This window comes from Muscardinus avellanarius (assembly GCF_963383645.1).
Source record: "Muscardinus avellanarius genome assembly, chromosome: 13".
NCBI lineage: Eukaryota > Metazoa > Chordata > Mammalia > Rodentia > Gliridae > Muscardinus > Muscardinus avellanarius.
This window is the reverse complement of record NC_137799.1, coordinates 3,297,941-3,323,913: the sequence shown is the minus strand read 5'-3', so window position 1 is coordinate 3,323,913 and position 25,973 is coordinate 3,297,941. Positions and strand designations below refer to the sequence as shown.

General features: G+C 57.6%; 1 protein-coding gene across 2 annotated transcripts in view; it reads right to left on the bottom strand.

Annotated features, from left to right (window-relative positions):
* COL5A1 (collagen type V alpha 1 chain) overlaps positions 1 to 25,973 on the bottom strand; it is a gene marked incomplete at both ends in the record, with an annotated part of 157,856 nt that overhangs the window by 48,814 nt on the left and 83,069 nt on the right. For both annotated transcript variants that reach the window (XM_080709655.1, XM_080709656.1), the window contains 16 exons: positions 932 to 985; positions 3,171 to 3,224; positions 3,988 to 4,095; positions 6,147 to 6,200; positions 7,473 to 7,517; positions 11,869 to 11,922; positions 12,236 to 12,280; positions 16,527 to 16,580; positions 17,494 to 17,538; positions 17,735 to 17,788; positions 18,430 to 18,474; positions 19,123 to 19,176; positions 20,701 to 20,745; positions 22,423 to 22,476; positions 23,815 to 23,868; positions 24,932 to 24,985. In XM_080709655.1, coding sequence (XP_080565781.1) covers positions 932 to 985; positions 3,171 to 3,224; positions 3,988 to 4,095; positions 6,147 to 6,200; positions 7,473 to 7,517; positions 11,869 to 11,922; positions 12,236 to 12,280; positions 16,527 to 16,580; positions 17,494 to 17,538; positions 17,735 to 17,788; positions 18,430 to 18,474; positions 19,123 to 19,176; positions 20,701 to 20,745; positions 22,423 to 22,476; positions 23,815 to 23,868; positions 24,932 to 24,985 — 873 coding nt within the window. The remainder of the gene's footprint in view (positions 1 to 931; positions 986 to 3,170; positions 3,225 to 3,987; positions 4,096 to 6,146; positions 6,201 to 7,472; positions 7,518 to 11,868; positions 11,923 to 12,235; positions 12,281 to 16,526; positions 16,581 to 17,493; positions 17,539 to 17,734; positions 17,789 to 18,429; positions 18,475 to 19,122; positions 19,177 to 20,700; positions 20,746 to 22,422; positions 22,477 to 23,814; positions 23,869 to 24,931; positions 24,986 to 25,973) is intronic.

Here is a 25,973-nt window from a genome sequence, read left to right as displayed (position 1 = left end):
GGGTGCCCACCGAGCTCTGTCTTGAAGACTTTCTGATGGGCCCACCGAGCTCTGTCTTGAAAACTTTCTTGACTTTCTTGTCCCATGTTCACATGGTCGCAGCCTCTTGAAGTATTTCTTGCTGTCTTCAAGTGAGCACACTGATGGCTTTGCACATGAGTGCAAAGGCTCTGAGGCTCTGAGGAGGGGCTGTAGCTCCCAGCTGTGGCTGCCGTGGAGGGCGGTAGGCCAGGAGCAGGGATGGGTGGGGCTGCAGAGCGCGTGATAGGAGCCACTCACCACAGATGGTCTCTCTGTCCCCCACGCGCCTGCAGACATGGCCAGCTCAGAGCCCAAGGACCAAGGTGACCATCCCGCTCCCCTCTACCCTTCTGGTGACATCCTGGGACCATGACCAACAAGGAGCATCTAGGGCGGCTCCCACCGGGCAGCCCAGCCAGCAGGGTCTCCACTTAAGATGGGGGACACGGCTCCCCGACCCAGCCTGGAAGGCCTCTGTTCAGTTGATGACAGAGGTAACCAAGGGCACTGCACCTGGCACACACCATGCTGCTTCCTAATAACAAGGAATGAGCCATCTGGAGAGTCCCAAGGGGCATGACCCTGGCATGGGGGAGGCGTTGGGCACTTTTCCCTTCCTGTAAGGCTGGCATGGAGGGCACTCTCCTGGGTAGACAGAGAGGAAGCTGGTTCTGCTGACAGCCCAGGAGCTTCCTGGCTTGTGTATCAGAAAGCTCCGTCTGCCCCACTTTGCGCTCTCGTCCACTGACCCTTCCTGCCACAGAGCTGCCAGCCTGGCATCAGGGAGAGCTAAGGCTCACGGCTTGAAATTCGCCATTCACCAAAGTGGTTTGGGAAAGATAAACAGGCCATTCCAACCTGTTACAACCAAGGCTCCGAGCAGTGGCCAACCAGAGGCCTCTGGCCTTACCCTGCCGCCCTTCTCTCCGTTGGCACCAGGAAATCCAGGGAATCCGATAGAGCCCTGAAAGAGAGGGACGAGGAGGAAGAATGGAGCCTGGGCCAGATGGGAGCACAGCACCGCACCATAGACCAGGGTGGAGTGTGTGGATGGTACACAGCCTGCAACGCCAGCTCTAATCGCCCCACCTATCCACCAACCACCCTCCAGTCACCTACCCCAATCTACCCACCCATCATCTACCACCCACCCACCCCTTCTACTCAGTCACATGCCACCTACCCTGTCATCCACTCACCTACCCACCCACCATCCACCACCCACCACCCACCTACCCGCCCACCCTTATGCCTACCCACTCATACAGTACCCATACACCCCATCAGCACCCACTGTTCACCCATCCCCCCTCTGCCACCTGCCCCATCTGTACCCACCATGCACCCACCCTCCCCTCAACACCCATACACTCAGAGCTTGATAAATATATCCTGGGCATTTCAGACTCCAAATCTAAAACCAGAACTGAATCTTAACATGCTCACCCACCGCCCACCCTCCTCCCACACACTGAGGCTGGGACACTGGCTGCTGTTTGGGGGGAAAGAGGCCGAGATGGGCTGGGAGGGAAGCACGGGCTTAGGCTCTGATGTCCTGCCTGCCGGGCGCTGCCTCGCTCTCTGATGGCCCCGTGGAGCCTCTGGCTAAAGTGTGGTGACTAGCCAAGTCGGCAGTGAGGGTGACTTTACACACGAGCCCTGGCAATGACGGCTCTCGGAGTCTAGAGATCTAGAGGTACGCATCCGCAAACGCGGGGCCTCTAGACTTGGATCTGGCCAAGACCCGGGGCAGATCCATGTGGGCTCCCCGGGATACTGCCTCTGGCGGTTCACCTGCCCACAGAGGCTGGTGCTGGACTCCGCCCTGGGCAGGCTTCACACCCTCACCCGAGCATGTGCTTGTCCCAGGAAGAGCTGACACATTTCTAAACCTTGTATTTTTCTCAGGGGGCTGAGCTGAGCCAACCTACTCTTACCCCCACCGACCCATCGAGGCAAGAGACTGGCCCGGGACACCCGGGCTGCAGGTGAGACAGAGCTCAGAAACGGGCTCGCAGCAACAGATCACTGTTCTATTCCTGCCCCAGGACACACGTGCAGTGTCCGAGCCCCGTGGCCCTTTCCAAAGAGCTGCCTGAACTTGAGTCCCGTCCCACCCCTCTTCTCTCCCAAACTGCTCTTCTCCCCCCCCCACCCCCCACACACACTGGACAAGTATTTAAAAAGAGAAAGTGTAGCCAGGTGCAGTGGCACAGGCCTGCGATTTCAACACTTGGGAGGCCGAGACAGGAGGACGTTGGGTTTGACGCCAGCCTCAGCAACTTAGTGAGACCTGGCTTCAGCATTAATAAAATAGGCTGGGGGTGTAGCTCAGAGGTAGATGCTCCAGGTTCAATTCCCAGTATTAAAAAGAAGAGTGTGCGTGTGCGTGCGTGCGTGCGTGCGTGTGTGTGCCCCCCTGTTCCTCGGCATTTGGTTGCTACAGTAGGCAGCCAGCATCAGTGTACCCCCGCCGGACAGTGCACAGACCCCTGCTCTAACAAACCCCTCCTCCTGAACACCAGGACACCCACAGGGCACGGGAACTTGGGGTGAGGGGCCACCTGCCCTCCCAGCGGGTCCTCCTTGTGCTAACAGGACCAGCTCATGGGACCTGAAAGGGACGGAAGCCATGAGGTGGCAGGGTGAGTGCAGACGCCAACCTGGAGCCGGGCTTCTCTGCCATTACTAGTGCAGGCAGCCGGGTATTGTTGAGGAAGAACCATTAGTGAAAAAACGTGAGTGTTGCCCCCAAAATAATAATAAATCACATCCTCAGGGATGCCTGAGGCCGTGGACATGAGTGATTAGAGGGAAACCTTTGTCTTTCTTTACGCTCTGCTGTGAGCGAGTCACCTTCAGTCCTCCAAAGTGAGGCGCCGCTGAGAGGCGACAGCCTCAGGCAGGCTCTCTGGGTGTGGACGCCAGGGGCCAGGCCATCAGCAGCCCGGGCCGCAGGGGGCAAGGAGGCCCGCTCCCCGTTAAGCGAAGCCCAACCGGCTGTCCAGCGCCTCCTCCAAATTTGGCCAAAGGAGCACAAGGCTAAGAATGAAGACAGCAAGAGTCACAGAGAAGGTGTCCTGGGCCCCTGTCCCTGAAGGCGCTGGGAGCCCCGTGTGGTGGGAAGACACCCGGCACGCCTGAGTTACCTTGGGTCCTTGTCTTCCTGGGTATCCTGGCAATCCCGGGACTCCAAGTTTTCCCTTGGGGGAAGAAAAGAGAATGGCATTATCTGGCGAGTGCCGCTCTCCTTGCTGTCTTCTCTGGGCACAGAGAAAGCCCACGTGCTCTGGGACAGAGGGCAAGGTCACCATGGAGCCCCTGCCTGTCCTCCGGGACAGACCCTTAGGTACTGAGGAGGCAAGACAGCGCAATGGCCCCTGCACTGACAGAAACACAGAGGCTCAAGAGAGGGGACCCAGCCCACCCTAAGGCGAGGTCAGATGCTGGCAAGGGTGCATTCTCTGGCTGTGCACTGACTCCTACCCTCTTGTAAGAGACCTAGCTGTGACTCGAGATGGCTAGGACATTTAAGCCACCTTGCATGAGGTCCTGTCTAAGCTGGAGGGGACCAGAGAGGAAGGTGTGGCATTGCTGAGCAGGGAGACTGAAGAACGGCCTCTTGAGAGCCCCGCCATCATGTGGCGCCCCCCCCCATGGGTACCAAGCCACCCTGGTGGGGGCAGGAACATGGAGAGCAGCAGTGCCCACAAGTGGCCCGTGGAGCCCAGAACCCAAGCTTGCTGGGGACGGGGAGGCTGGCGCTCTTCCGAGACTGCAGAGAGCTCGGGGGCAGATGCGGTTGTGAAAGGGACGGGTCAGTCAAGGTGCACATCTATGGAAGGGGTGGCCAGAGGCTGGGAGGAGGGATGGGCCCACTCAGAAATCACACCACCACGAGCCTTGGGCAGGCGCGGCCCAGGCCGGGAACCCAGGCCATGTCTAGAGCGTACGTGGCACTCCTACCTTCTCCCCCGTGGGCCCCAGAGGACCAGGATCACCATTGGGACCTCCGCGACCCTTTGGGCCTTCAGGGCCATCTTCTCCCCTGGGACCAGGTGGGCCGATCTCCCCCTGCAATCAGGAAAAAAGAGGAGGTGAGGGAGACTCCCACGGTCTCCCTCCCCCGCTGGAGGCTCCCGCCACCGTCCTGGGAGTGGGGACTAGATCGAAGGCTCTTGTGGTAAGGGCCACTTGGCCTCACTTGAGCAGAGATGCTGTCCCCTGTGGCTCTGACAAAAGGAACCCACTGTGCAGCAAATTACAGGGTGCTGCTGGTCGGCCGCGGTGTCCCTGCATCAAGTGTGCCCGCCGTGTCCTCAAGGCTGCCAGCTCCTCTTCCCAATTACCTTGTCTGTCTCAAGGGCCTCTTGGCTGAAATAACTTTAATTAATAATAGTGGCTCCGAACTAGTCCTTTTCCAAATACGGCAGGAGGGCTGGGCAGCTGCATTATAAACCCTAGGAGGCTCCGGGATGGACAGCTCCGAGCCGGCAGCCTCCCAGGAGCACACCGCAGCACACAGGAGACTCCACGGGCTTTACCTCTCTTGCGTTCTACATCTCCAGGTGACAGGTGGAGAGGCCTGGGCCCGGGCATGGAGGAGGCCCGCTGCCTGCGGAGGCCAGAGGCCCCACCACAGCTGGCTCCAAACAGCTGGCTGTGGATGAGCCCTTCTCTGACCATCCATCTCTTCCCAAGAATGGCTAGGAGCCCCCACAACAGAGACCCTTCACAAATCAAGAGACTAAACTCCTAACTCTGAAGCTCCAATTTGTCTGCAGGTCGAGGGCTCTGTCCCTAAGAAATCTTCCACTGTTCCACTCAATAACCCTTCATCTGTGTCCCGAGAAGCTACAGAGGGCAGAGTGCTGGGCCGGCTGTGGGTAGAATAAAGCCACAGCCCCCAGCCCAGGGCTTGAGATGCCTCTGGAAGTCATCCAGCGGCAGCGGAGCTTTGCTCCCAGAGCCTGGCCCAAGGACAGGGACGTCTTGTGCAACCACTTTTAAAGCTGGGCCCTGTCATACGGAACCTGAGTGTGGGTACCAAGTCAGAGAGGAAGGTAAAAGGACCCTCGCTGTCCTGCTAATCGAGGCCCCTGGCTACGGGCATTAGAACCCTCTACTCTGTGGGAAAGAGCAGCCATTTTTCCCCGTAGCACAGCTAAGGCACAGCTCTGAGGCAGACTCCTCCTTCCTTCTCCTCCTCCTGAGAGAAGATGGTCACTTCTGCCGCTTGCCAGCAGGACAAGGTGCCAAGTGCCCGGGCTCTCGTCCTGACCCATTCTGGAAAGGTGCCTTCAGGCTCGGCTTTGGAGGAGAGAATTACGACAGCAACGACCGCCCATCAGCCGCCAGATGTCTCTCCAGGTGTGTGCACAGCTGTGCCCGCCAGGCTCCCACGCATCCTAAGGTTCTTGAGGAGACTTTGCCGGAGCCACCGCCCGGAGACTCCCTGCACTGTCCTTTGTGTCACCCTCTCATTTGTGTGGCTGCATGCCCCTGCCCGCCTCCCGAGGTCTGCCACCTGAGCAGGCTTCTCCTTGCCAGCGCCCACAGCTTTCTCCAGAGCTGAGAAAAACGAGTCATAGATGACCAGCCAGGTTGTTGGGCTGCTCCTGAGAGCCCAGCACCAGATCACAGGGCATCGGGGCTGCGTGGAGGGCCAAGAGCCACCGAGGTGCTCCTTGGGGGCCAGGATGGTGAAGACTCAGCAGGCTGAGGCCCTGCTGACAGCGGGCCATGGTCTGGGCAGGTGCTGAGCCCTCTCTTCACAGGCGCCCTGCAAACCTTCTGCAGGTCCGCATTGCTCTGAAACCCACAGTGTCAGCCAGAAAGTACCATGTCTCCACTGACCTGCCTGTGTCCCAGCCCCCAGGGTAACATGGCGAGAAGGACAGCCGCCTGAGCCCCCAGGCCAGAAGCTGAAGACCCCCACAACCTAAGGAGGTGAGGCAGGGCTGGAGACAGGCAGGCTCCGGGGCTTCTGGCCATCCACCTCAGGCCAGGCAGCCTGCAGAGGTACTAGCTCTATTTTGAGAAGCTGCTCTGTGGCTCCAGACACCCCCAAGCCCTCCTGCAGCACCCCGAGCCCACCCTGCCTTCTCCCGGCCTGCAACACTCACCCGGTCGCCCTTGATGCCCATGTCGCCTTTAAACCCAGGGAAGCCGTCTTCACCCTGAGAATGGCATGAGAGAACGCCTCAGTTCAGACGCAGCTCGACCTCCCCCCTCCACAGGCAGGGAGGGCCAGGCCACACCAAGTCTTGCAACCTTAGGCCACAGCAGGAGTACTGAGCGGGTGGTCCCTGAGCACCCAGCTAGCTCAGTGCCTGGCAGCTGCGGGGCTGCGGCCTGCTGCTCAGCGGGCCTGGCCTGATGTGAATGCTCTACACAGCCGGGTAGGATCTTGGACCGCGTGTTGGGGACAGGCCACTGTGCTGGGGTTGCGAGTAGCAGCTACGGGCTCTATGAAGGGCCAGCATCAGCAGATCCCGGGGAAGAGGGTGGCCTGCTGTGACAGGAGTAAGCGTGCTGCTACACAGCAGCGCTGTCTGTGGATCTGGGGAGCCTCAAGATAGGGTGTCAAATGTCAGTGGCCTGCTGTGCCTTCAACACGAGACACAGGGGAGACCCTCCAAGATGGGGAGGTGGTCAGAGTGACACGGCCCCCGAGAGTCCACGTATGCCCGGCCTGGGCCTTGACGGGGCTCTGTGCCTCTCTGCCCCAAGCTGAAAGGCCACGGGTAGCTGGCCCCACAGCTGCATGTGCGTGGCTCAGAAAGCCACTATTATGTGTGTATAGTAAATGTTCCAACTCAGGCCAGCATGCAGACTGCCATACTGTGGGGTTTTTCCAAGCCAGAATGACCCATATGGGCCTGGTTTGCAGCCCTGATGTGGCAAAGAGCAGGGTTCTCAGCTGCGACTGTGTGTCAGTTAACACCGGGCTGGCTGTGCATGGTTATCCAGATGCAGCCTGGCAGGGCCTTCTGAGCCATGTGCGCCTGCAAGAGCCGACCCCACTCCTGCCTGGACTGGCCGCTGCAGGAGTGGGGGTCTCCACTGATGCTGGGCTGCCCGGGCACGAACTTTACCAACAAACCAACAGGTGGACCCTCTGGCTGGATGCCTGCAGGGGGCTGTGGGGAGTGTGGGCAGAAAGTGTATGCTGGTGCTAGTGGGCAGGTGCATCTGGGCCAGGGCCTTGTTGGGCAGAAGGCCCATCAATGCACCAGGCCCCCCAGAGATGTGCTGGCCCCCCAGGGTCTGTCCTCCTCGATTGGTGGTTTTCCCTTTTGCCACAAACACATGTTCCTACATAGCAGCGTCAGTTTCTCTCCGGATTCATAGGGGCCTCCTCCTCGGCTAGTTTTACCAAGGTGAGGATGTGGGTCACCTGTGCATCCTGCTCCAGGCAGGGCCCACGGCTGGGAGAGAAAGACACTCACCTTCTCACCCTTGGTGCCCTTCAGACCACGGATGCCATCCGCCCCCTGTGCAGAAAGAAGGACAAAGCAAGTGATTGCAAACGGTCGCCTCTGCTGAGCCCAGAGGCACTGGGCTCAGGTGTCAAGAAGGTGCACTCTCTGCAGGGCCTGGAGCCCGCTGGCACTGCCCCTCAGACGAGCTCTCCCCATCCACGGGTGCCCATCTTGGCATCTCCTGTCCTCACATGGATGTTGCCCATGGCCTACACGAGGCCCAGAGGGTCTGCTAGTCCCAGACTGGCCTCTACTCCTCTCCTCTGCACAAAAGACCCAAACAGGTCCCTGGCCCTTTCCCAGGACCTCCAGACCTACTCTTTCAAGGACCTGGGCCCCGCTGCGGACACAGCCCTGTGTCTCACAGCCCTGCTAAGGCCCTGCTTCTCCTAGAAATATCGCCGTCCCTCGAGGTGCTGGGAAGGCATCAGGACATGGTTCTGGCGCGGGCAGATGGGTTCAGCTCTTCTGTGACCTCTGTGAGCCTCAGTTTCCTTACCTAGAACTCAGGGTGATGATGATCCTTACCTGGTTTTTGCTGCTGGGAGGGGAAAACCTGCAAAGGCCTCGGGACAGTACCCGCACACACCAGGTGCTCAATAAAAGCTAGCTAGATGCCAACCAAGTATTTTAGCTCTGCATTGTCACTGATATACAACATGCTATGATATCAAGTAATGATGTAATAGTTATTATGGCTGTAATCAACCCAGGACAGACATTTCATCGCTCTGCACAACGTCACTGATGGGCAGAGACCGTGCCCGCCTCTCTGACATCCTCACTGGGCTCAGCACCTCGGCCAGTGGAGGTGACCTCGGTGGGGCGGTGAGGCTCCTTCATCCTTGCCGATGGCCCTGGACCCGGGCCCCCTCGCGGGGGCAACTTTCCTGCAGGGACTCATGCTGACTCCAGACGCGACCTTGGCTACCTGCCCACGGGACCCCACAGGGATGCCTTCTCATCCTAAGCTGAGGCTGCAGCCAGGCCTGAGCCACCACCTCTGAGGACCAGGAGCTTCCAGCTGCCCCCTGCTGCCCAGAACCTTCCAGGGACTTCTTGGTTGTGAGCATTTTTGCTATTGCTGGACAGTGAGGGATAGAGACAGAGATATCAGAGCCATGACCTTGCCCTCCACTGGAGAAACAGCAAAGGTGACTTTGGAAGAACCCTGGGCTGCATTGTCTCAGATGTGGGGTGCCCGGAGCTTTGCAGAGGCGAGGCACAGTCTGGAGCCTCTGGCCACCGGAGTGCTAGGAGCACTGTGCTGTTGGCGGGCAGGCGGCTCAGCTGCTTGGCCAGGGGCACAGAGTAGAAAGGGTGGGGTAGAGGCTTGCTTTGCTCCAGGAAGCTGGCTCAGACCAGCTCTTATTTGACCGCAACACTCACTCTATTAGGTTGGCGACACTGCCAGTGCCCGGTGCTGAGACACAGAGGCAGCCAGCACAGGCAGGCAGGAGTCCAGCTCTAAAGGAGCCTGCCTGGTCCATGCTTGCTGGCACCTGAGCCATGGAACTCCACCTGGTGATGAAGCCTGGCACAGGCAGGCAGGCGCACTGCACACGTGCACACAGAAGGCTCCGTAGCAAGCCCGCAGGGCAGCCTGCACGCACCCAGCCCGCAGGGCTCCGGCCCCAGGCAGATGCTCAGAAGCATCTGTGTCCAGACAGGATCAGAGAAGCTGCTGCCTGGAGCTGCTGGTCTCCAAGCATGTTACTCTTCTAGCAGGATACTTTTCTTTTGAAAGCTGGCCCGGCCAGAAGCTCCCAGGGAAGAGGACAGTAGGCTCCTGGAGTTGGCTTCAGAGCCCCACCTGTGGATTTACACTGCCAGGCGTCTCCGCAGAGAGGATAAGACAAAAGTAATTCCTAGCAGGCAGGTGCTTTCTTCTTGAGAGGACTGAGCTTACTCTATACTTGTGATGTAACAACTTCCAGAGCCCCCTGCAGCCCGCTGGCTCAGGACCATCACAGGAGTGACTGTCAATAGCTGGATACGCAACCCACACTGCATCTAGGCTTAACCTATTGGATAAGTTCAGTCCTAAATGGAAGGGGACCCGGGCCAAGTGTTCTCTGCCTGGCATGACCAGGGACGCAGTGGTGGCTGGCTGGCCTTTTGTTCCGGCGGCCCTAAGCTCTCTAACGTGGCTCTCCTCTCTCCTGATGGGTAGGCTGAGGGACATCGCCCCTGCTCACACCTTTCTGAGAAGACTCTGAGATCAGACTCACGAAGGTCCTTCCCAGACTAAATTGCCATTCTCTGCTAAACACTGAGGAACGGGGCCAGGACAGGACCGGGCCTCTCAGCCACAGCGCCACAGACATTCAGCCCCGGATCATCCTCTGCTATGGGTGGTCTTGTGCCTTGCAGGGCACTCAGGGGCTTCCCTGGCTCCTGCCCATCAGGTAGAGTGGCCCTAGTTCAGAAAGAAGGCCCTTGTGAGTGCAAATTGTGTCCTCACAGGAGGGCCCAAGGGAGCCTATCCGTCCCACCTGCCTCAGGACACAGCAGGAGGCGGTGCCATAAAGGAGAGCAGGCAGATCTCCGGCAGGACACCGTGGCCTTGGACTTCAGGCCTCTAGAACTATAGTAAGAAATTCAGTTCTATCGTTTTATAAGGCCTCACCTGCCAATTTGTGAGATTTTTGTTACAGCAGCTGGAAAGACTAAGGAAGAGCGTAGGGCTTTCGTAGAAAATATCTAGACCTCACTTACCAAGAACCATCTGTCGCTAACGGCGACAGCTCGGCCATCTCCCACCCACGCCCTGCCACTTCCTTCTGTCCCAAAGCTCCTCAGGCGGTCAACACCACTTACGTTTTGAAATGCACTGGGAGTATATGAGACCCCTTCCCCAACGAAAACAGTTCCAAGCCTTCGTTTTCCCTCTACCCTCTGCTTCCAAGCCTAACTGAGTCGCTCGTGTCATGAACGGATTTTAATCAGAGAGACAGACAAGAGCATTCTCCATAAACATTTTAAGGCAAACACCTTTTAGCACGCAGAAGCAGCCTTATGCAATTAACCATGTATGGGAGCTGCCAAAGGCTTCTGCTGTGCGACAGGAATTTGTAAGATAAACATTCTCGGAGATCACAGGATGAGCACTGCTGCTAAATTATCACCCTCATCAAATCCACGTGGCACGTCACTGGTAAAAGGTGCTGGGAGAGTCCTGGCCACTAAGGCTCCCACGCTGGGGAGGCTGTTGCTCGGTGGCTCTTGAGCGTGGGCTAATGTGGCTCCTGGATCTCGGGAGTCAAGGCCACAGAGAACAAAGGCAGAGCACTGATTTAGGAATCAGCGAGTCTGGGCTTGAGTTCCGACTGGGGTGACCAGGCAAGTGTAATTTGGGGCAATTTGATGAAAAGCGAGGGCGTGAGTTCTCCAGCCTCCACTGCTAGGTAGCTGTGCCCTTTCATGTGCAAGGATGGTAGACAAGGACACAGCTCTGCACACCCTGTGGGCCAGGGAGGCAGGGGGCTTAGCTACACATTCCCGCAAATTCCTTAAGCTATGTGTGGGGGCGGGGGGAAGAGTGGAGAGAGAGAGAGAGAGAGAGAGAGAGAGAGAGAGAGAGAGAGAGAGAGAGAGAGAAAGAAACTTTCACCCCTGTGCATCAAGTTGAGGTCACTTTGATGAAGAAGTCACCCTTAGCCTTCTCATGGATAGGAAGCCCGGAGCTTTGAGAAGCTGTAATGTCAGTCTTCTTAGAGAAAGAAGAAATCTTGTGCACACACTCCCCTACATACAAATGTGCCGGCTTGCCTGGAGGTCCACATAGCTCCAGATTAAATCGCACAGCTCAAAGCAAGCCCAGTTAATAGCGACGGGACAGAGGGGACCTGCTGTGGAGATTATCCCGGAGCTCTGTGCCCTGTGTGACAAGGTCCCAGACGTTCTCCCCAGCAGAAACAGGCAGAGCACCAGTGGACATCTTCCATGGACTCTCTCAACAGTGCTGGTTCAGCGGAGGCTGTCTAAGGGGACAGACTCTTGTTCTCACTCTGTGAGCATGCAAATACTTGGAAGAAACAATTCTGAGCCTCCTCAGGCAAGGGGCCAAGTTCTTTGTCTCAGTCATTGAGATATGCTACCCGAGAGGCTTCGGAGAGCGGCTGACACCTGATGCCTGGTCACCATAAAGAAAGCAGGGGTGAGAGGATACTCTCCTGCCCAGCTTCGTTTGGTCTGCTTTGTTAGGGATCTATCCTCACTGGTGTCACATACAAGGACCCAGTGTCCCCATACCTGGCTGGGAGGACCAGGCTACTACAGGATGGCCAGAGGGAGGTTTAACCACAGAGAAGCCCCTCCCCTCCCAATCCCACCGTGACCTCCAGAGGTGACCTCCTCTTACCTTGACTCCTCGAGGACCCGGGTAGCCAATGGGACCCTGGGGGCCGGGTGGACCCTGAAACCAAAGGGAGAAGCCATGAGGTCACGGCCAGCAGTGGGGTGGAGTAACCGTGGCCAGTGCCTGGCTCCTCCCAGGGTGGACAGGGAGTCGCTTCCCCAGTACCAGTCCTGGGTAGAGAGAGGTACTTCCAGCTTGAGGACAGGGCTGATTTTCCTGGGAAGAGACAACCTTTGGCCTTGCCCATGAGTGTCCAGAGCTTGCAGGGCAGGAGTTGCATAGCTCTGGGAAGGTTCCAGCCTGTACGCACACCAGCCCAGGAGACCCAAGCCGAGGTCGGTGACCAGGGAAGTAGGATGGGGGCACCCACCTGGCCTCCTTTCTCTCCTGGAGGGCCTTCTTTGCCAGGGTGTCCCTGTTACAAAAGAGAAGGCCTTCATTAGTGCATCTACCTCAGGCCTCCCAGCCCCCTCAGCAATCCTGAATGGTGGTGGTGACGGCCGCCACCCCAGCTCCCTCCTCTGCCCCCCAGCACAGCCCTGCCACTCCCAGTCCAGCCTCTGCTGCAGAATGGAGACGGAAGCCAGGGATGGGCCTGCCAGCCACCAGCATTGACCGCAGGGGGCTCATGTGTCGCATCACAGGGGTGAGGGTGACAGCGTGTCCAGATCTCCACACGGGGACCTCAAGTCACACCCAGGGGCTCCCCAGGGCCCTGGGGAAGGCTTGTGTCTCTGGTCACCTCCTGTCTACCTGGCCTGGGTCAGTACTATTCTCAGGACTGTGACTTCCTCTGATTTCCAATCCCGGAGGGCCCTAGGCTTAATGCCCAAGAGCATCAGCCACGAGCCAGATACAGGTCACAAAAGCAGCAAGACGTGCGCCCACCATGGAGCTGCGGCTCCACCAGTGAGGGTCCCAGGAAAGGGGCCCTGCGGTGGGGTGAGGAGGCTGTGGAGGGCCTGTTCTACTCCTGCTGCACTGACTTGCTGTGTAACCTTGGACAAATCACTCGCCCTCTTTGGGCTTGTACTTCCTCCTGTGTGCAGTGAGAGGGCCGGGGAGATGCCTGATCTAAAGATCCAGGGCTCAATCTCTAATCGCAGCAGTGCCATAGCGACCCAGGGCTGTCTCTTCAACACATAGTTTGTGTGTTTCCTTATTTTTATTACTATGCAAACAGAGTCAATGCCTTGGCAAATAGCTTATCATGGTGGCAAAGTGAGTCAGAGGAAGCCCAGGGCCTACGGTAGGGCGCCCAGGCGGCCTTGGAGGTAGACAGGCTGAGTGGTGAGAAGGCCTGCCTTCACCCCAGGGAGGTGCTCAGCCTGCCCCCGCCTTCCACAGATGCCATCTTTGCTCCTGGTGCCCAGGGTAGCTTGTGGCGGAGGGCTGGACCACCAGGGCAGCCAGGATGGCTCTTTGCTCCTTTATGATGGACTCTGTCTCCCACTGTTCTGTACGGGGCTGGGTGGGAGGGTGTCTGTGGGTCCTGCACAGATTCTGAGGGACATAGGAGCGGATCCCATGCTGTGGCTTGGCTGGCCAGCTGACCGTCCGCACGGGGCCTTCCTCCACACGGCAGGGCACAGCGGCCACAGAGCCCTGGCGCCCGGTGATGTAAGCCATTGCTGTGACCTCGAGCTAGCTCACTGCGTGGGGCCAAATTCCTCCAGATACCTTTCAAGTTGTTTATATAGGTCGAGGGTCGCTTCGGGCTGGGGGCCATAAAATTCACTTATTAGCCAAGTTTGCAATGTTAAAAAAGGGCTGCCGGAAAAATCACAGAATAGTAAGATGATGAATTTTTCAGCAATGAAACGTTCCTCTCTCCTTCTACTGGTTTGCATTTTTCCAATATTCTATAATGAACGCTGCATTCATAATGGGAAAATAATAAAGCCTAAGTGATTTGTCTTTGATATTTTTCTGATTAAAAAAGTAATATATGCTCGTTGTAGACAATTAGGCAAACGGAAGAGGAAATTAAAGTCCCCCTCGACCTCACCGCTCAGAGTGCTGTGGCTAACTGTGTGATAGGAAGCTTCTAATCTCTTCTCTCTGCATACTTGTGTGCAAAATGGGCATGGTGTGCGATTTTTAAACCGAATATTAGATCCTGAACATTTTCTCCTGTCACTGGATATGCACTGAACTCTGATTTTTACTGACTCCATACTATTCCATCGGCCCGCAATTTATTTTCCTGTCCTGTGCTTCAGAGAATGACTTAAGCAAGGGCATTTGGGCTCTGAGTCGGTCATAGGATGCTCCCTGCTTCTTGATCCATCTTACATCAGTTTTTCTTCAAAATGAAAATCAACCAATTCAGCTGGGTGTGGTGGCGCACGCTTGTAATCCCAGCATTCGGGAGGCTGAGACCGGAGGATCGTGGTTTGCGGACAGCCTCAGCTACTTAGTGAGGCCCTCTGCAACTCAGTGAGACCCGGTTTCAAAATAAAGAATAAAAAAAAATTGGGCAGGGGGTGTGGCTCGGAGGTTGAATGGCCCTGGGTCCCATCCCCAGACCCGCAAAAAAAAAAAAAAAAAAAAAAAGAATAAGAAAAAAAAAAAAAAGAAATCCAACCAACTCCAAAGAAAAGCAAAATAATGAATTGGAAGGAAGGAAGTCTCTCTGAGGCCCATAGGCGTGCTGCGTCTGTAGAGCAAGAACCTTGGATCTTTTTTTCCTCAAAATATTTGCATAAGAGGCGGCCAGGTGTGTTCCTGGGCTGCCAGCGCGTCCCCTTAGTATGGTGGTTCTCATCCCTCGGTGTGGACGCCCCACACTGCCCTCCACGTGCAGATCTTACAGTGTAGGCAAGGGCTGGGAAGAGTTTAGAGGGTCCCTGGACAGCCCGGAACCTGGAGATTGAACCCAGAAGCACTTTACCTCCAAGCTATATCCCCGGCCTTATTTTATTTTTTATTCTGAAACAGGGAGGGTCTCACTAAGTTGCAGAGGCTGTCTGTGAACCTGCGATCTTCCTGTCTCAGCCTCCCAAGCACTGGGGTTACAGGCATCTGCCACCGCGCCCAGCTAAGGGGTGTCCTAAAGGCCCCCTTCTCTCCTACAGAATCTGAAAGGGCAGTGGTGGTTCTTTGGGGACCCCACGCTTTGGAGGTTTCAGTGAAAGGAGAAGGCTCCGGGGCGAGACCAGTGGGCCCAGCAGAGGCACAGAGAGACATCTGGTCCAGGAAGGGGATGCAGCCCACCCACGCCCGGGCAGGGTCTCCTCCTTGCAGGGGGCAGGCCTGGCAGCTCACAACACACACTGCCCGCTGTGAGAAATGACCAGGAGGGAACATACATACAGTCACCGGTGCTAAACCCCCAGGGGTGAGGCGGGGCAGCTTCCATGTCCTCCCTATCACTGACTTTGCTAATTATCTCCAAAAAATGTGCCATTTTCATCATTTGAAAACATGATTGGATTGAAAATTAAAGAGCACAAGAATCCGGGGGCAGATTAATCATTTAATATCGGAACTCCTACGCAGCCGTGACGTCGCCAGAGAGGCCTCGTGGAGAAAGCGATGACCCGCGTTTGTTGGCTCAGATCAAAAAAAAAAAAAAGAGTGATTTGTGATTTGTGACTCGCTGGACCAAATGATCCTCAGCCCCGGGAATGGAAAGAGACAGTCCTATGGCTAAAAGCCAGCGATTCATTGTCAACATATTTAGCTTCCTTGCTGGGTTTTTAATGCTGTTATTAAAACAATAAAATACTCTGTGTTAAATAATTAATCCAGTTAACCTTGATTTCTGAAACAGGCGCCCGGTCAGCACCAGCTCAAAACTTCTAAAAACCCCCAAATCCGCAACATCTTAAGGAAAGAGTGCTGGGTGTGGATGAACCCACACAGGCGCGCACACACACGTGTGCGCACACACTGCGGCCCACTTCCGCGCCCGCGCCTCTCCTCCTGCACAGCTTGGCCACAGATCGCACTTGTCCCCGCGTCCCCGCTTCCAGGCGGCATCTAATTTGGCTCCGCAGCTGTGCACTGCACGCCGCAAACACGTTGGTTCAGCTCCCTCCACACTCTGTGCTGGAGTACGCTAAAAATACACACAGCGCTCCGTGCCCCTCCGTGGAGACAGACGATGGCCCGGAGCCCAGCCTGGCCCTGCCCACGGTTCCAAACGCGAAGCCGAGTCGCACACCTCATACTGCACACCCTGGTGTGTCACTGCCAGGGCTGCCCGTGCCATCGTGGCCTTCGAACAGACACAGCATGAAAAGCGTGTTCAAAACCCAAGAACCAGCCGGCGATGTGGCGCACGCTTGCCATCCCAGCATTCGGGAGGCGGAGACCGGGGGATTGCGGTTTGCAGACAGCCTCAGCTACTTAGCGAGGCCCTTCGCAACTCAGTGAGATCCTGTTTCAAAAATAAAAAAAAAAAAGACTAAAAGATAGGGCTGGGGCCAGAGCTCGGAGGTAGAACGCCCCAGGGCTCCATTCCCAGTACCACACACACACACACACAAAAAGAACTTCTGAGCAGTCAAGCTCCAGACCAAATCCATTTCCCTCCAGAGAGAGAAGGCAATCATGGATGTCCAATGTCTTCTTGTTCCCCGGGCCTCGGCCTCCAGCCGCCAGGCCTAGGTGGACCCAGGTATGTGTAGCGGGGGAGGGTAGACAGGGCTACTCACCGGGGGTCCGTCGGCGCCAGGCATTCCTGGGAGGCCTGGCTTGCCCAAGGGACCCTGGAACAAACCAGAGAACCACGCGGTCAGGCCCCCGGGGCTCGCCTCTCCCAGGGTGTACACAACCCTCGTGTGTGCCCCCCATGGTTACTTTCAATACTTCTTCCCCAAGAATATTTGCTAGGGGAAATATTCAGAGCCCCCAGCCCCCACAGTCACTGGCATCAGCCACCACAGCACCCAACCCAGGTGTGCTCGGAGCCCCTCCACCCCCCAGTTCCCCACCAAGCACCCACCAGGAGCACCACCCTCCTCCCTGCCCACATGCTGGCTCCCCAGGAACCCTCCTGAGGCCCTCCCCAGGCCTCTTCATCACCTTTCACTGACTTTCCTAATTATTTACAAGAAAATGCACTGTTTTATCATTAGAAAACATGATTTGATTGAAAAAATAATCAATCAGTGGCAGTGTGTCCACCGTGGGACGGGTTCCCCACCCCACGCCACGCCCAGAGGCAGCTGATGTGCTCAGTGGGGTCCCCGAGATCCAGAGCACGGCTAAGCCACAAGGTCCAGAAAGGCTGAGGCCTCTACTCCTACCCTGGTGCCTCGGACACCATAGGACCTGGAAGTTATGTTTGCGGTTGGCAAATTTAGCAAAATAAAACCAAACAAGATAAGATGCCTGGTTAGATCTGAATGTCAGATCAACAACCCAGTTCAAATTTAATGGTGTCTCCCATACTTCTTAATTCTGGCTAAGTCTGGCACCTCTCTACATAGCTGGACAATGAATGAATGAATGAATGAATGAATGAATGAATGGATTCATGAATCAGCGACGGGCTTGCTCAGTGCTGAGTGAGCTCAGCTTCAGCACCTGCTGGCGGCATGAGGCACGGGCTGGCGAAGGCCAGAGGATTGCCCCAGGCCTGGCCCGAGACACAGTGTGCGGCAGATTCAGGCTACCTACCTTTTCTCCTGGAGGACCGATTGCGCCCTGGGGACCTGGCAGACCCTGTAGGAGAAGAGCCGGCCGGAGGTGAGGGAGAAGACCGACTCGGGCCCTCCCCACCCCTGCCCATTTTCCCACAGCGTAGCTCCTCCTCTGGACACCGCCCAGGCTCTGGTAGACATGCCAGCCCCGGAGCACTAGGCTAGACACCACAGTTCCCATGGCATGAGGCCCTGAGCAGCCTCCCCAGGCCACTTACCTGGGCACCAGGATTCCCCTGCTGTCCCGGGGGGCCAGGCTCTCCCTGGGGACCCTGCCGGAAACAAAACAAAGGCCCTGAAAGGGGGTCTGGGACCTGTACCCCCTTCAGTCATCTCATCCTTCTGTCTGCTCTGGACTCCTTGGCAGCAGCACTGGGAACGATGCTCAGCCCAGCAGGAAAGGCGGGCAGGTCCCCGCAGGGGGCGAGGCCAGGGCGGTGCGCCCACGGCCAGCAATACCAACTCCGAGCCTCGGTGCACTCCCTTGCCCCTGAAGTATGATATACCCTGCCATCCTCCCCAGGCAGGAAGGCTGAGATGAGCTGGGCTGAGACACTGCATTTGGTAGAAAGTTCCCCAAACCCCTGTTTTGTTGAGGTCTCCCAGCACCCTTGAAACAGACCCCATGCCCAGGCACTTGCCGCCTGGGGGGCCTTGGGAGCCAGTTCCTTGGGTGCAGGAAAAAGCAACATCCCTCTAGGCCATGCTGCTGCGCAGGTGCCCAATGGACACACATGAATGCCGGCTTCTAGCACCGGGTGCTCTGTGGCCGAGGGTAGCACCGTGGCCAGGCCCTGAGCCTCAGCCTCTGCTCCCAACCCCGGCCGAGTGGACGGCGACAGATGTCCCCAGCCAGCACGCAGCGTGCCGAGGCTATGACCATGAAGCCAAGCCTTAGGAACCTGAGACTTACCACGTTTCCTTTGGGGCCTGGCTGACCATCCATTCCTGTTACACCCTACAGGAGATTTAGAAAGAAAAGACGTGTGCAGCTGAGATAACAATGCTCCCAATGAAAGTGCCTCCCCCCAACGGCACACACACCTGCCCTGTGGTTTATCAGAGGCCAGCACATTTTTGGGGAGAAAGAGAAAGACTTGATCCTAAGTCCCAGCCCCAAAGCATCCATCGATCGGAAACCCCTCAGCCAAGGGCTGGCTGAGCTGCCAGAGCCAGCACTGTGCAGGCAGGTCATGCTTTAGAAGGATGAATCAGAGGGGCTGGGAGGGTGCAGGTCCACCCTCAGGAGAGAGTCCACCAGAAAGAGCCAGGGTCCCTGTGTCCTCCTAGAACCTGCCCAGAGGCAGCCGGAAGGTCCCTCGACAGGGAGAAGTCTTTGCATCCTGGGAGACAGCTTGTAACCCAAACCACAGGTATTATGTGCAGAGACAGGGCAGAAACGTGACAGAGCAGAACAGTAGCACAGCTGGCCTCAGCTGCACCACCCCTCGTGCAGGTGAGTGTTACAGACCCGCGGCACCTCACACCAGCAGCTGGCAGGGGCGTGGAGTGGACAGCGTGCGGCCACTGTCCCTGAGTCCCAGTAGGGCACTACCTAGTGAGTCGGGCAGTGATGGGGACACGTATAACAGGTGACAGGACTTACGGGAGGTCCCGGTGGGCCCGGAGGCCCCTTTGGCCCGAGCAGACCACGTGGCCCCTGCAAGAAGGAAAAAACAGAGGGTCAAAGCCGCAGGAGCCTCGGCCCCAGCGAGCCGGCCAGTTGGGGTCCCAGGGAGCCTGACTCAGTGGCCCATGGCACTGCCTCCTCTCCTCACCCACCCTTCCTCTCCACGCTGGAACTAAGAGTCCGAGACAGGGGTTCCTGGAATTGGGGGCTCAGACAGGACTCGAGGGGAGTGAGGGGCCTTTCTCGTCAACCAGCACCTGTGCCACCCACTCGGGGCAAGAGAGATGAAAGCTCTCGCACAGAAAGGCCACACGGGTCCACTCCCCAGCACCTGGTGCCTTTGTCCTGTGCCAGGGCCCGTCTTGAATCCTTCTCCACAGTGACACGTAATGTTATTTCTGGTGTCTGAGAGTCCCAGGGGGTGGGAGAAGGGCAGAAAAACTAGGTCTCTGCTGGGCACCTTGGCTGCTGTCAGGGTGGCCGCGCTGGCCACGAGTGGCCACTTCCTCCCACGCATGACAGAGAGGGCACGGCCCCAGGGCACCGCTGGCCTGGAGTGGCTGACACGACGCCGGGAGCGGCTCGCACCCACCCTGCCCTGGGCGAGTTATGGAGCCTTTAACCAAGCACATGGGTTCCAAGCATCCTTAATCTTGATGGAACCTTTCCGGATTCAGTAGAAGAGAAATCCTTCCCGTGTTCATTGCCTTTTAAATGTTCCCTTCGTTATTTTAATACTTGGGCATATAAATGTTTCTTAGGAGCTAATAACCCAGAAGGTACTGCTGAGATGTGCTAAGAAGCAATTGGTGCTGATGGATTCTCCTCAGTGGCTAATCAGACATCTAGGGTATAATTTAAGTCCCAAATGGATCTGCACACGCCGACCTCGCGCTCCCCTCTGCACGACGTTTATGATATTTCTCATCAATTAGCATCGCCAGATGCGAGCAGCCGCCTGACTTGGGCAACGGGAAGAGAGGGGTTTGGGAGCGATGGTAAGTGAAAAGTAATTAACGTCCTTTATCTTTGAGGAAATTCGCTCTGGGGCTAAGTACGAAATAGCTGAAGGAAGAGCTTTCCCCTGCCTGGGCTGGGCTTCAGGGTGTAAGAGTACAACAGCCAGAACCAGGGACACCCAGGCTGGCTCAGGCCCTGTGACTGCCCTGGCACCCAACGTAACAGCAGTCTGGATGGCCACCGTGACATCCCCGAACACCCACCATGATGTCCTTGGATGGCTGCCATGATGTCTCTAGTCACCTGCTGTGATGCCCCCCGAGTGCCCACCATGCTGCCCCCGGGCTCCCAGACTGACACCCTTGGGCACCCACAGCCCTCCAGGGCCCGGCTTCCTCCTGCAGGGGAGGCTGGTATGTACTCCCTAGAGTTGCCCCCTCCAAAGAGTTCTCCTTCTTTCCCAGGGAAATGCTGGGGTCTGTCCCTGTCCTCAAGGCCAGCCCTCTCTGATCTGTACTCCAGGTTGGCCCCAGACCAGGGGAAGCTCCCCGTGGAGCCCATTTTCATGCTGACCCTCGCTCATCGCAGACTTACAGGCTCCCCAGGCAGCCCCCTGGGCCCGACTTCCCCATCGTCACCCTGTGGAGGAGAAAAAAGCAGCATTAGGGACCCGCTGTGAGGCCTGGACACTCAGACAGTTTTCCCCAAGTGATATAGCAGGTTCTCTGGCTGGGCGTGCTCCAGCACACACCAGATTTACTGGTCCCCGTCCCAGCAGGAGAGTCGGGACATCCTCACCCCCGGGGGCTGCAGGTGCACGGACGCTGCAGGTGAAGGTGAGGTTCTGAGAAGCCACACAGCTCACCAGACACAAGTGCAGTGAAAAGCCTTCGTTACCTTGTGAATGACAGAAACTGGGGAAGGAGGGCGTCAAGGAGGAATCGCAAGTGCCCGCCAGCCCCCAGGGAGCCCAAAGTCTCTTCCAGGGCCCTACACAGCCCAGCCCAGGGCCAAAGCTACGAGAGCTTTCCCCGGCTCCAGACTGAAATCACTCCAGGCTACGCTCTCCCACCCGGAGCTGCCTGCCAACCACGCACCGCCCCTCTCTCCTGCCTTCCCCACACACGAGCACACATGCACACACACACACACGTCCTGTGCATGCACATGCATACATCATGATGCATGCATACCCCTCACATACACACACATGCACACAGCTATGTACACGTGTGTGCGCACACACCCTGAGCCTGCACATGCATACATAGCCATGCACGTGCAACCTGCTCGTGTACAAGTATGTACATGGCCATGTACACAGTTGTGTGCACACATACAACCTGTGCATGCACACAGTCACACAAAGGCACGCATACATACACAAACACACACAGCCATGCACATGCACTCGAGCACACGAGTGTGTGCTCACATTTCCTAAAAGTTAAAAGGAACACACATGGAGAAGGATCCCTCTCTCCTTCCTCATCTTACAGAGGACTGTGGAGGCCCAGACAGAAGGTGCCCTGACAAGGTCAGTCTGAAAGCTGGTAAGAACAGAAATGCCGCTAAAGCCAGCTCCTCTAATCCTCACCTCTCCTCTCCCTCATTTCCCGGGGTCCTCAAGGCTCCCCAAATATCCCTCATACTTGCAGAAATCGCTTGAGTGACTGGGGTGCGTGGAGGGAGCCGCTTCCAAGCCCTCAGTCGCGCACATGCCCTGCTGTCCTTGAGTCTAGGGAGAAGGCTTAGCCCCCATCTCCCGCAGGGACGTGCATGGCAGATGCTGAGACCTCCCCAGGCTGAGAAGCCCAACTCCAAACCCGGACAGCTTCCTTCCCCTCTGCTCATGCTCACAGCGACCCCTCCCCCCTCACCTCCAGGGCAGAAGATAGTTATTTCCTCCACCCTTCCCCTCTCTCCTCCCCAAGCCCATGTGTGCATCCTGCAAGCCTCCAGCCTCATTTGGATGAGGTCAGTGGAGATGCTGAGCTCATTAAGCCTCTGGCATCTCCCCTCCCGTGTGCCCTGGGGCACCTGCCTCCTGCAATTAGAGGTGCTCTTTCTGAGGCCTGTCACAGGTGAGAGTCTCTCCCGGACTCCCCCATTAGCAGGAAGGAGGCAGTAAGTGAAGGTATGTAATGAGCTTTTATTCCGAGCTCTGCAGCTCACCTCCCAAGGCCCTGGCTGTCCTCAGACTCCTCCCCTTCCCTTCCCCATGCTCCTCCCTCCACACCTACGCAGGTGGCCACCCCGCTGTGGCTGGCACTTCCTGCAGGCCCTGGGGGCTGGCGGAGCATGCAGGATACCTACCCTTTCTCCGTCATCTCCTGGGGGTCCTGGTGGGCCAGATGGGCCAGGGTCTCCCTAGGAAGTCAACCAGAATCAAGGTTAGCCACCCCTGAGCAGGTCCCACGCGCCTCGTCGCAGTCCCCTTTCCTTTTCTCTAATTCTGGTCTTGCGAGTCCTCAGCCCTCCACGGGCCTGGCTGTGCGGGAAGGTACTGAGGGAGGCTAGCCTGGCCACAGAGCCTCCCCTAGATGGCCGGGCAGGGTCAGCAGACACCCGGGCACCAGGACACAGCGCAGTCCAGCCACCCTCAGCCTAAACGCTCTGTGTGAGCAGGCCTGCCGTACAGCACCCACAGGAAGAGCCAGTGCCGGAGGGCCAGGTTGGTCTACTTGCTGCCCCCACGGCTTCAGGCCTTGCATGCAGTCGGTGCTCAAACGTGCGCACCAGTCACGAGCACCGAGTCAAGGACTGCCCCACGGCTGTGCTCCAGTTTCCATGTGGTTACTGGAGAACTCGGACATGGTAGCTTTGAGGAACCCCAGCAGCCACTCCCCACTGCACCAGGAACGCCACAGGTTACCTCCCAGGCACGATGCCCCAACATGTGTGCTTGCCTATGCATGCCCCATGTGTACATGCGTGTGTTGCGTGTGAATGTGCATGCATGTGTGTCATGTGTGCGCAGGCGTGTCTGTGTGTGTGCATATGTATGCCACCTATGCGTGTATGTGCCTGGGCCTGTGTGTGTCTGTGTATGCGCTGTGCCCGTGTGTGTCTGTGTATGCGCCTGTGTGTGTGTAAGCATACACCTGTGCCTGTATGACCCAAATGTGCCATAATCGAAAAGAAGCATCAAAGAAATTTGTTTCAAAGAAAGCAGGTCAGGGAGAGAAGGTGTGATCAGCCAGAGAGAGCCGTCACATCGGATTCTCCCCAACAGAGTGAGAAGCCGCGGCAGGTGGAGGGGCAGTGACCAGCCCTCTATAACGGGACGGCCCCTTGAGATGCCCACCCTCCGGGCCACTGCTTCCGTGCTGCAAGGTCCTCTGTGGCAGCTCTTGAAATGGTGGCTTGGAATGGATTTCCCAGGGATGTAAAGACTCAGTTAAACAGAAAGTGAATTGTGGAAGGAGAGGCGCTCTCCTCTGTCCCCTTGACGCCCCCAAGTCAGGGGCCTGGCCATATCCTCATTACAGTCTGCACACAGAACCGACTTTCTTTCAGCTGAATCTCCATCCACAAAGCCTTGGGGCTCGGTTCCATTCACTGACCCTCTGAGCTTTGCCCAGTGACCAGACTGAAACAGAGGGCGCCCGACCCCATATAAGAAATCTTCAGCGGAGCTGAAGCACCTCTGAAACCCAGCTCTGCACAGGACCCTCCCGACTGACCTCCTACGCAGAAAACACTCACCCGGTGGCCCTTCTCTCCCGGCAACCCGGCCAGGCCGTCGAAGCCACGGTCACCCTGCAAGCAGGACAGAGAGCTGGTCAGATTCCACCCACACAGCTGGACCCAGTGGTGGCCACCCTCCTGCAGGCAGTCTCACATGTATCTGTGCCCCCTGAGCCCTGGTGGCACTGGCAGCCGTCTGACCACAGCCTACTGCCTGGGTTCTGCAAGCCTACCTCCTCCCAACACCAGCAGGGGCTGCAAAGGCCGGGCAGCTATTTTCCCTGGGAAGCTCTGGGTATCTACGGGGACTGAGCCACACAGCACTTCAGAGGGGCTGCTGCAACATTAGCCTGCCTGTGTTTGCTCTCAGTCTCCCTGGCAGGAGGGCACACAAGAGCAGGGACCCCGCCCACCTTTCCTTCTCTGCAGCTGGGTACCATGCTGACCTCCAGGCCCCTGAGCCAGCCCTCCTTCCCCGCCTACTGGAGCCCAGGCACGGCACCCTCCCTCCTTGGTACTGCGAGCCAGGTAGGAGGAGGTCAAGGGTAGAATATTTTAGGCTTTCAGTAATTCTGTTGTTGAAAGATCATAAACTATTGAGACAGATTCAATAAGACAAGTCTCACTCAGACCACAGAGCGTCCCAGAGCATCCTTCTACCACCACAGGTCATCAAAGACCTCAGTATCTTGTTAGCTCTGGAGTCCTGTGTCTCCAGAGCCCGCAGTTAATAATAAACAGGTGCAGCCTCACCCCGCAGTTCTTGGGGATCCAGGCCCACTTCCCTTCCACATGCTGCCGGCCCCACTGTGGGCTTCTCGGTGGAGGGAGGCAGTGTTTCCCTGACAACCTGCAGGCACCCGTGCCCCCCGCGTGCCACCTCGCCACCTGCACATTCCCACGTGGCGGCCATCGCCGGGACCCACCCCGTCCCTGCACACCGCCCACTTGGGAAGAGCAAGACTCAGCCATCAACACAGTTGTGACACTCCTCCACCAACGTCTTCACAGTTACACACGAAGGGCTGAGCCAAGTGAGGCACCGCCTCCCACCCCCTTCACACGCATCGCACACCCCGTGCAGGCAGCACCACCCACAGCGAGATCGGGCACCCCGAGAGCCGCGGCAGCCTACCTTGGGGCCCGTCTGTCCAGGCATGCCTCTTGCCCCGTCACTCCCGGCCCGACCCTGGAACAGAGGAGGCAGACAGTCAGTACAGAGGAGCAGGCGCCCTGCAGTCCTCTGCATCAGAGCTCCCTATAAGTCAACTGAGGGGCCACTGAAGGCACGCGGGCACGGGCCCCAGCCCCAGATGGCCATGCTGGCCAGAGGACCCAGACCTGGCAGGCCTGGGCCGTGCCATGAGCATACCCAACGACTGAAAAGGGGGTGCCTGTCTGCTGAGCCCCACCGTCCTAACCACTGAAGGCCACAGTGCCCCCTTGCCCTCTGGGTTGGAGGAGGAGGCACGGTGTGCCAGAGCCCACTGGAGGAGAGCCTCAGGGGCTTGGCCAGTCTGGGGCTCAGGTGGGGGCACTGCTGGCCGACCCCAGCTCGTGGCCAGAGTCCTTCCTACCGCTCGGAATGCAAGCTGGAGACCACAGCCTTCCGGGGAGACAGAGGCTCTGAGTGAGTCCATCTGACTAAGGAAGCCGAGGCTCAGGGGGGACAAGTCTCACTCAGACCACAGAGGATCCCAGAGGCACGGCCACCTGGCCCTGCTGGCCACTCCAGGAACGGCCACAGACAAGCCCACAGTGTCCGCCTGGCCGGCCATGGCGCAGGAGGGCAGGGCCTGGACCTTCAGGGTCCACTTGATTAGCCCCACAATCTCCACCAGGAGAGGCCCACAGCGTGGACAGCGACTGGCCTTGTTAAATTCTGAACCTTGCTCCCTAATGAGGAACACCAGCCGCCTGCGCACAGGGGCGCCTGGCTCCGCGGCACCCTCTTGTCTATGTCCTGGGCACCCCGTCAGCACACGGCCAATCAGACAGAACATCTGGACGGCAGCAGCTTGGGGTCTCAAGTGCAAGAGCCAGTGGGGGCAGCACCAGGGAAACCAAGGAGGAGGCGGCGAGGGACCCCCAACTGACCCCAGGAGGAGGCTGCCAGGCCGGCCCCAGGGGGAGAGCCAGGAAATTAGGGCACAAGGGGGAGAATATCAGAGAGGCCC